General features: G+C 37.4%; 2 protein-coding genes across 2 annotated transcripts; one reads left to right on the forward strand and one right to left on the reverse strand.

Moving 5' to 3' along the window:
- Nucleotides 1-395: 395 nt before the first annotated feature.
- On the reverse strand, nt 396-1,408 carry LOC125204154 (multifunctional methyltransferase subunit TRM112 homolog A-like). Its single transcript, XM_048102720.1, has 2 exons — nt 1,343-1,408; nt 396-957 (listed from the first exon to the last, which is right to left on the reverse strand). The coding sequence occupies exon 2, from the start codon at nt 918-920 to the stop codon at nt 552-554; it is 369 nt and encodes a 122-aa protein (XP_047958677.1). The 5' UTR covers nt 921-957; nt 1,343-1,408; the 3' UTR covers nt 396-551.
- A 174-nt stretch (nt 1,409-1,582) lies between these two features.
- On the forward strand, nt 1,583-6,322 carry LOC125204573 (serine/threonine-protein kinase MPS1-like). The gene is given in 7 exon segments (XM_048103259.1): nt 1,583-1,848; nt 2,307-2,669; nt 2,853-3,886; nt 4,821-5,021; nt 5,149-5,310; nt 5,509-5,996; nt 5,998-6,322. Coding segments are annotated over 7 exon segments (2,520 nt in total). The 5' UTR covers nt 1,583-1,706; the 3' UTR covers nt 6,128-6,322.
- The last annotated feature ends 4,382 nt before the right edge of the window (nt 6,323-10,704 follow it).

The following is a 10,704-nucleotide window of genomic DNA, read 5'->3' on the forward strand; positions in this document are numbered from 1 at the left end:
AACTACTTCTACTACCTCTAAAGCAAACCATAAGCTATGTTTCAAATTGTGGTGAAATAGAGGAACAATGGTATTGAACTCTGTATTATAAAGATTTTGGAGAAAGGAAAGTAAATCATAGTTGCAATCTCATAGTTTTTTTTATCAGTTCAAGATTTTGACATTTTCCCTTCCCAAGTCAGTTATATCAAGGACTAGCAAAACTCAGATTCATCAAAACTCACATCCCTTCAGCTAAACAAACAAAGAGTATTCTCATAAATCAACTAATCAACAAAGAAAAAGGTACTAATAAAAAATGATTCCTCATCTATCTCATAGCCGTGATGATGACTTGAATCTCGACCTATTGATTGGAGGTGAAGCGTCTTACTTTCCTCATCAAGCAAGCTGACTAACAAAAACTCATTTAAAATTTCTCAACAAGCACAAAACCATTCAAGCCACATGTCATGTTTCTACAATTCTACATCCCCTTAGATCCTAACATCCACAGATATATAACCCTAAACACGGCCGCACAAGGGCACACATTCGACTAAAGGCAACAATCAAACCTCATCTTCATGAAGCAGCATATTCGGGATCCCTTTGTTGACAGGGAACTTCCGGCCAGTCTCAGGGCAAACCAACGCGCCCTCCTCAAGGTGGAGCTCGAGGAGGGCATGGTGGAACCTCCGCAGAAACTCATCCGAGTCGAGCATGGAGGGCTCAACATTCTCGGGTAGCTCAGTATACCCCAACGTCTTCGCAGCCTCCACAAGCGCCTTCCACTCCACCTTGGCAAACATGTTCCGGAGGAAGTCCGCGTTCATCTCCACCTCCTTCTCCTCCGTTTTCTCCACCTCAATCCCAAGGGGGAATCCGTTCGTCACGCCTTTGATGTTCGATGACAACATGTTATGAGTCAGGAGCCTCATTCTTGCTGGCTTTCGGGCTTCACTCACTCAACAACACCTAATTTCAAACTTCAACCATCACTTCTACTAATTCAAATAATTCTTCAGCAATACAAATCATCAAATTATAAAATTAATTACACAAATCACACAGTTTTTTGCTCATTATTTCTATAAAAACATAACCAACACACATATAAAACACTTTTTCAAATCAATAGTAAAAGCATCTACATAAAGCAGCATAAAACACAATAAAAAGGTAATTGAATCAAAGCATCATCCAATATTCCAATCCACAGCCTCATAATTTAAACTAAAAAAAGGGGGAAATTCCCAAAATGCTTCACATCCAAAATTGATTCTCCTAAGTAATAGAATTGCCAGCATAAAAGTATTAAAAAGCAAAAACTTAATTGAAAATAGAGTAGGGAAGTACGCACCCGGCGTATTTTAGCACACGGTGAGCTCCAAATGTCAGAAAACGAAGACGAAGAAAAGTAGAAAACCCTCTGAATATATTTGATGGCTATTTGGGCCTTGATTTATATATAGCCCAATTTAAGTAGGCCGAAATAGTTTGGGCCTGCGCCTATTTAGAGCTCAACAGCCCAATAAATATATACCAAAGTGAAAGGGAAATTAAAATTAAAATAAAACAGAGAAAAAGCAGAGAGCGCCATTTTGCGATTTCAAAATCCTCTTCTCTCACAGAGAGTGAACAGTTCTTTGATGGATGCTTCTCCGTGAATGTGGTTTTCTCGGCAAGTATTCGTGGAGAATCGGAAATGCTTGATCGATTGATCGATGGAAGGGGAGCCGGAGCAGCGCCGTCCGATTAGCCTCAGCTCCACCAGCAACTCGACGTCGTCGTCCTCATCCTCGTCGCGGCCCACTCCCGGCTTCGTGCGCGATATGCAAGCCGCCTTCAAACGACACCGTCCAATAGGTATAGTGTATTGGTGCTAATTTGTGTGGCTAGGGCAATGGTATTTTAAGCATCACTCCTGATTATCTCGTGTGGCTCGAATTGAATTGGGGAAACGCGAATTAAGAGAAATTAGGAATCGAAGATGGAAGAGTTTGTGAACAAAATTGGGATTATGCATTGTGTTAAAAAGTATAGCTCATTAGATTTTCTTTTGCGGAGATACGATCTTTAATGTGTTCTACTTCATGCTTTAACTGTGGATGTAGGTAGTGAAAGTTCTAATTTTGCTTCAAACTAGCTTGATGATTTGCATGCTGCTGTAGGTAGTGATTTATCAATCTTTAGTTGATGACCGGTGGCACTTAATTTGGATTTAGTTACTGGTATACTGCATTTGAATTTAGAGTAGAAGTTTTTAGTGCAATGTCAGTTTAGCTTTAATGGTTTGTGTTGGATTTCTTTGCATGGATAATCAGCTGTGATGCATAAGCCGGTAAGAAATGTGGTTCCTCAGCGAGAGACTCCAAAGGAATCAAGTATAAGACCACAATCAATATTGGATTCCGAAAAATGCAAAGGGGATATCCTGCAGAGTCGGAGGATGCAGTCACTGCGATGTTCCAATAATGATGATGTTCCAATAACTCCACTTTCAGAAGGGGTTACCACAGTAGATGCACATGATGTAAATATGAAGCTTTTCAATACCCAGAGAGATGGACCTACTAGGCCTCAGATCAATGATGCAGTTGCTTTGTTGGGACCAGGACCTGGGAATGCTCTACAAGAAATTCAGAGGAAGGTTCATTTTTCCAGCAATGCCATTGCCACATCTTGTGGTAATTTTTAATCTTATTTGTTATGTAATGCTTCAATGAGATCAAATGGATGTAAACTGTCTATATTAACTAACTAAAAAATAGTACTGAGTATGTAAATGGATGTCAAGTAGTGTGTGTGATAAAACTAGGGGTTAGTAGCTGTTCACAATTTATAGCATATACTGCAAATTGTCTATGCAGGGGCCGATGATCAAATGGCCACTGGAACAGGTGATTTGTTGTCTCATATGGATTCACTTGCATTGACAGAAAAGATGATGGTTATGGATAATCAAGTGGATACATCAGTTGCAGCCAATCAGGACTGGAGAAATCATAATCTTCAAGGTATGGAAATGGAAAACAGTCTTAGGTCTGAGGGAGGTATTACTTCTGTGTTGACTGGAAGGACAATGGGTGCTCATGATCAGCTCCACCAGTTTGGAAACTTTTTGCAGAATGATTTGAATAATGCCATGACACAGTCTTCAGCGGTTGGATCTTCTTGTGTTACTTCAACGCTTATGAACTCAAGCTCTGCTCCTATGATTAATTCAACAACTTATTGCTCACAATCTCAAGCAGGCGGTGCTCGATTGGGCACTGGTCCAGCTGAAGAAGCTGAAGGGAAAATGAACACAGTCCAGCCATCATGTTCTTTATCCAAGAGTACTGGTGGAACTGGAGAATCTGCTCCTCAGTCAGCTGTGACCTCACAAGCTATCTGCTCTGCTCTTGCAACAGAGATGGAAGTCAATAAATCTTCTGATCCATGTAAGGAGCTGCAGACTAGTTTGCCGCATAATTATAGTATTACTAAAGATTCTTCTCTAGTAGACAACAGCAATCCAGTCAAGGGAGACGTTCCCAGTGTAAAATCTCAACTTCCACCATCTGACGTACCTCCATCAGATATGAAACTGGAAAATTCCAAGTCAGAGAAACTAGAAAGTGGTGCCACTGGTAAAGCAACATCAACTTCTCGTAAGAAGGGTTATGATCCTGACTTATATTTCAAAGTCAATGGGAAGCTCTATCAAAGACTTGGCAAGATAGGTAGTGGTGGAAGTAGTGAGGTCCATAAAGTTATATCATCAGATTGCACAATATATGCCTTGAAGAAGATAAAACTTAAAGGCCGTGACTATGCCACTGCATTTGGATTCTGCCAAGAAATAGAGTACTTAGACAAACTGAGGGGAAAGAACAACATTATTAACCTGGTTGATTATGAGGTACTATCTCTCTCAGATACTAGCTAAGTAGCTATGAATATCTATACTACTCGGAACTTGTAAGCTACAGACTACAGTGCATTATTAAAATATTAAAATATCAACTATAAATTTACACTTCGGAGCATTTTTGCATGCTGAAAATTAGATTGATTAAAATACCCTTGACTAGTTATGTTCCTATGGTTCTCCTTGTTTGGTTTGTTGTGAAAGATAACTTTAAAACAAACTGTATATCTAATTAGATTTTAAGTTTTTTAACAAAAAATTTCATCTGCTGTCTTGCTTACTTTGATGATTTTGCCTATTAGCTGTAAGTCTGTAACGGCTCCTCAATCCACTTGGTTAGTTACAAAATATTGATAAATTCATGTATAAAAGTCAAGTACGAAACAAGTGCTTCTGTAGCAAGAATAAGAGAATAACCATTGTTCTTCACTCTCCCAAATAAGTTTGACCTCGGTGAGGTCATAGGTGTTACACCATATTGGAAGCAGCAAATTTTTTCCTATGTAACCTACAAGTGATCTGCTGTAAATGTATGGAACAAGCTTTGTATCATGACTGAAGCGGCATTAACTGATCAACAAGTTAACTCACTGTAAATAATATGCCAAAATACATCGGTATGCAAAATAAGTCTACATGAATGCAGATGATAATTTGTTTCAGTAAAATGGACTCCTGAGGGTACATGTTTGCTAAGATTTCTAATCAAATTGGTGACAAAGTTGATTTGAGAAACATAAAACGCTAATAAAAGGTCCTGTTTTAGACATAAAATGTCCTGCAAGAAGGAAAGCATTTGCTGTGTGTTAAGTGATGGTACTTGTGAAAAGTTTGTGCATGTTCTTTTCTTTTTCATGCTACTTCTTTATCGTGACCTACTATCACATGTACAACTTACAGACTTATATCTATTTGTAATTTTTAGGTGACAGATAAAACTTTACTAAGGGAAGTGATGCAAGGTTCAATGAGTAATAAGGAACGCAGGGTTAGAGATGATGGGTTCGTATACATGGTACTTGAACATGGAGAAATTGATTTAGCTCACATGCTAGCTCAGAAATGGAAGGAACTGGATGGTTCTAATGCAACCATAGATGAGAACTGGCTCCGATTTTATTGGCAGGTCAGTCACGAAAGCCATTCACTTATTTGCTTCATTTCCTCTATACTTGCTCAAGAAACTGGCCATTGTCAAACATTAGAGCAAGATATAATTATATAAACATCTCAATTTGCATAGCATGGTGCAGCAAATACTTCAAGCAGTAAACACCATTCACGAGGAACGCATCGTGCATTCTGATCTAAAGCCAGCTAATTTTCTTCTGGTGAGAGGTTCCTTGAAACTAATAGATTTTGGGATCGCCAAGGCTATAATGAGTGACACAACTAACATTCAACGGGACTCGCAGGTTTACTTCTGTTATTTTAAAACTGTATATATACTTGAGATGCTAGTTACCTTCTAAAAGTAGTTTGAGCATTGGAAAACAAATATCTTTAAATCCAATATGAACTTTTGAGTCTTCAGTCTGGCTATTAACATTTATGCGTTAACATTTGTGTTTCGTCTATGCTTCTTCATTTCCTAAGATTATACCACATTGCAGGTCGGGACCCTAAGTTACATGTCTCCTGAAGCATATATGTGTAATGAGACAGATGCTAATGGAAACACAATAAAATGCGGCCGTTCTTCGGATATCTGGTCCCTGGGTTGTATCCTCTACCAAATGGTCTATGGGCGAACGCCTTTTGCGGAATACGAAACTTTCTGGAAGAAATTCAAAGCCATCACTGACCCAAATCACGAGATCAAGTACGAACCTCTCCCAAACCCATGGCTTCTGGATCTTATGAAGAAATGTCTTGCATGGGACCGGAATGAGCGTTGGAGGATCCCTCAACTACTCCAACACCCTTTTCTCGTTCCTCCAGTTCCACCTAAATCACCTAGCCCTCCTGACCAACTTTGTACAGTGCTTCAACTAATTGCCGAATCAACAGCAGACGATCAAAAGGGCGAGCTGCTATGCTCTCAACTCCAGGCCATGCTAACGGATCCAAGAACGTCTGTATCAAGAGACCAGTTGCGTAAGTGTCTGCTCATTCTCAACCGTTTGGTTTGAGCTTCGGGAACAGTTAGCGGGCTGTGAAGAAACTTACAGGCCGGATAAATGCCTCATTTTCTTCAAGAGATTTAGATGTTTTATCTCCGAGACAATTTAATTGTTGTTTAGGTTCCCACTTCCCATTTAGTCAAGCTTTCAGATTTTTTTTATGCTGATTTGGAGATCATACCATATGTGGAAAGTGGTTTCTTTTGTAAAATATAGCTATAGATTTTTGTAGAAAAAATTGTCTGTAAAGACAAATGTCACCACCACCACCATCATCACAAGTAAGCTATCCTTTCATGTTGTAGATGCAACTGCTTTCACATATTTTGTTGGATTATGCAAATTTTGCTGAACTTTTTGAACCGAATTGGACTTTGCCAATTTTATCAGTTGAGTCTTTGATGTTATCTGCCCTGAGTTGGAATCCCACTGAACAGAGAAGAAGGAAGATGAAATGTATAACTAAAAATTTCTGGTTCAATCATTATATATTGACGAGAGAAAGATACAGTAGTACTCTCTCTGTCCCATAAAAGATGTCACACTTTCCTTTTTAGTTTGTCCAACAAAAGATGTCATATTTTCCTTTATTGGAAAAAGTTCTCTCTCACATGAATATAAAAATTATATTTTCTCTCTCTATTTAATACACAAAACAAAACCTCCTAAAATCATGTACCCTCCCACAAGTGTGACATCTTTTGTGGGACGGAGAGAGTACTATTTTTTTATTACCTCTGTCCATTAAAACAAGTCATGAATTGGTAGTAGTACTAGTGTTTTATTACCTCTGTACATAAAAATAAGTCATGAATTTCTATTTCAGGTTATCTATTAAAATTAGTTTCTACTCCCTCCGTCCTGGATAAATCGGGTCATTTTGACCGGGCATGAGTTTTAAGAATTGTAATGAAAAGTAGGTTGAAAAAGTTAGTGGGATGTGGGTCATACCTTTATATATTAGTTTTATAATAAAATGTGAGTAGAAATGAGTTAGTGGAATATGAGGTCCACTACCAAAAATGGTAAAAGTGAAATGGGACAAATTATGTGGGACGGACCGAAATGGAAAACTGAGACGAATTATCCGGGACGGAGGGAGTATCTGTTTATGATAAGTTCTTTATATTAAATTTCTATATATCCAATAGATATAATTAACATAGTAAATAGTGGTGAAATAAAATAGTGTCACTCATAAAAATAGAAAAGGGCCTTTTATAATTAAAAGAATATTAATAAAAGATCGTTGCCCTCTGTTTTATCTTACATTGTGATGGCAAGGATAGTTACATGTCAATATTCAAATTACATTGTAATTATCCAAAAATTACATTATCAATTACTCAATCAGCATGTAATTATAGTTGCCATGTTGATATTCTTTTTTCTTTTTTGATAACTACTCATAGCGGGGCAAGTGACTATTCATATTGCTGATTTGTAGGCACTTCAATAGGTGGAACAATTGGTCTAAGGATTTAAGGGTGCTCCATATCCAAAGGCATGTATTGATCCATAGACCATTTAATTAAAGATAGACGAGTCTCGTGCCACTTAACTACACCTCAAGAATAATACAATGATAATGGCAATTGTAAAAGAGCAAATATATTCCAATAAATACCTCAAACGATTAGACAACATCGATCATTTAATCTTAAATTTTCTCTGGTTCGCGGCCAGGCCCGTTACAATTGAGCCGTTAGTAACTTGCTAGGCAGATGCATTGGCCGGTTTTGACAGTTAAAAATGCATACTTTGAAACTTTCAATATACCCGCATTATAATGAATGTCTACCATTTTTGGTCAATCGTCCTCTAAAATATCACATGCTTAACCACGTTTCGTGGACCCATTTCAAATTAATGTCTACGCTATTTTCACATTAGTATTTGTTGCGCCCAAATAAATTATGTGGCTCCTTTTTAGGTAAATCACATCAAGTTTTATCCGTGAGAGTAAAATCGATTCTTATAATGATCATAATAAGAATATCTCCAACTATATACATTAAACTCAAACCTATTCAGTGTAAATGTCACGTCAAATAATAAATGTCACGTCAAATAATAATTTTACTTTAGTTATCTACTAAGTGTTAAACCTTTATAATTCACATATGTTTTACCTATTCTTTTTTACATATAAGTCCCATTTGTAACTTTGGTAGAGTTAGAGCATCCATAACACCTCGGGTCGGACCGCACTTGGGTACCGGCGCGCGGCCCCCAGCGTTAAACCACCCCAATTTCCAGCCTGGGACGGTCCCGGTGACACAGTCGCGTCCCGGGGCCGCACCCGAGGTCCGTCGTCCCGGCTCAGGGTTAATCGTACCGGGACGCAACACGATGCGGTCCGGCCCAGCGTTAGATGGTGTTCAGGCCGGACCGGGCCGCAAATTCAAAAAAAAAAAAAATAATTCGAAAATTTATCTATAAATACCACTCCATCCATTTTCATATATATTCAACTTCATTTCTCTCTCTCTCAAACTATAAAATTTGGACGCGCACCAACATTTTCCAGCATTGACGTTATGTTTTAATGGTTTTTTTTTTTTTTAATTTCTATGTTGAAATTTTCAATTTCCGAATGAAGAACAACTTTTCCGTGTTTGAATATGTTCGGCATTTTTTATTTCACGCGTGAAGTAGGTTGTAAATTGTGAATAGTGCAATTTAATAGTTGTGGCCTGGGATGGGGCCTGCAGGGTTAGAGGGGTTGTGGTCTGGGACTCAAATTTAGAGAAATGATGACGTGGAGGGGACTTGGGGCCTGAATCCGGGCCGTGGTTAATTGGTCGTGGATGCTCTTAAATTGTTGATTTGATGTTTCTTGCTTGGGCTTGTACTTGTGCATGGTCTTTTGCAGCTAAAATCTTTGTTGTGCATTTGTCCCAATGCCAATTGGAAAATATATTTCACATGTGAAACGTGACGACATGTATCTCATCTCGTTGTTCTACACCGTGATTCTAACTTTTCCTATTCTTTCCCAAAATCTCATGTCTAAGAAATGAGAAAGAGTGAGTTTAGAAAGATACTATAATGACTCCTTCGTGATTTCGCCATTACCACGAGCAAGTGCCCTCTCGGTCTTACTTTCCCTCTCCGTTACTTTATTCTCTTTACTTTTTCATCTTTCCTACTTTACTTGATTATTTCTTTATTTAATTTACACACATTTTTCTTAATCTCCGTAATGAAAGAAAATACTTTCACTACTATGGAACGGAGGCAATACATATTAGTTGCACCATAAACTTCGGGCCCATGGGCTTGCATCTTTTGTGGCATCAATTATTTAAAGTCCAACAGTAATATTAAAGCCCAATATCCTAATCTAGTTCATTTATCTTTCATCGATTGACATTACTATGCAACTGTTGTAACACTATCCAGTCATCCTCTTCCCACACCTTACTAGAAAACAGAAAGAGAAGAACAATGATGTATTGATTATCACATGTGTGGGTGTGTTGATGCTCTAACTGGCTAAATTTTTAATGCAATTTTGAGCTATGTCATTCATTGTCGTTTGCATTTATGTGTTGTTTTCCTCCTCTAACTTTGCTACCCACGTGCTACAGTTTTGATTTCTTTCAAGAACTGGTTAGAATGAAATTGGGTTGAACAAGCTTTCATTCCAACTTTAATGGAAAAAAGAGGTCATCACCATCTTTTTCTTTTACATTTTTTAATTTTTTTCTTTGCTTTACTACATGCCTCAATTATTGTGGTCAAACTTATTCATTTTACTCAGTTTTGGCATGATTAAATTCATAGGTTAGCCTGGCTTTATTGATGTAAAGACAAGGGTAAGAGTGATAAGTTGGAAGAAGATACGAAAAATATGTGTAATGGTGTGTGTGTACGACAAGTTTAGGTCATGAGATGACACACAAAAGCCTAGAAAACTTCACTGGTTCGACTCTATACTTACCATTTTGTGTTTATTAATCTTTATTTGTGTAAAAAAAGTTTTGCTTTTGTGTAACCGTGGGACGAAGAGAGTATTTAATTACTTTGATTGTAAAATAATCACGTGTGTTACCGCTAGTGTAATAACGAACGTAATGTAACATAATTATGTTTGTATAATATATACGGTGTGGTTCATAAACACAAACATAGGTGTAAAAGATTCGGCATGGTATATAGTATTACATAACGTGTGATGTGTTAGTCTAATGGAAATATAGATACCGGATAATTCCGTACATTACATGACTCGAGGAATTTGGTGTTAGTAGCATTTTGTCTTTATATATTGTGTTCAACTTTCACTTCTTGTTAGTGGTAGTCTTTGTTCGCTATTTTTTTCATGATGTTAGTATATGTTCGTCATTGTTGTGACTTGAGCATTTTTACTTATAAAAAAAAATCAAGTTCATCGTAACTTTTGTTTATAGGATAAAAGAAAAGGATACAATTTTAATAGAAAAACAAGGGGTGTCTGTGGTCTACCAAATATGCCATGAGTCATGAGGGATGGGCTGCTGCCGAAATGTTTGGAGCGAATTGAATTAAATGTCGGAATTTATTTGTTCAATTAAATAGAGTAAAATTTAATCCTATTCGATCCGGTGATAATGCTATTTTAATACATTCATATGATTCATAGATTTTTGTATTTTTATATACTCCCCGTCCCATAAAATATGAGCACTTTTTCATTTTCAT

The sequence above is a fragment of the Salvia hispanica genome, chromosome 2, assembly GCF_023119035.1.
Source record: "Salvia hispanica cultivar TCC Black 2014 chromosome 2, UniMelb_Shisp_WGS_1.0, whole genome shotgun sequence".
Classification (NCBI taxonomy): Eukaryota; Viridiplantae; Streptophyta; class Magnoliopsida; order Lamiales; family Lamiaceae; genus Salvia; species Salvia hispanica.

Bases quoted from the DNA above. Each gene is read 5' to 3' on its own strand.
- LOC125204154 (XM_048102720.1), bottom strand. From the start codon at position 920: ATGAGGCTCCTGACTCATAACATGTTGTCATCGAACATCAAAGGCGTG.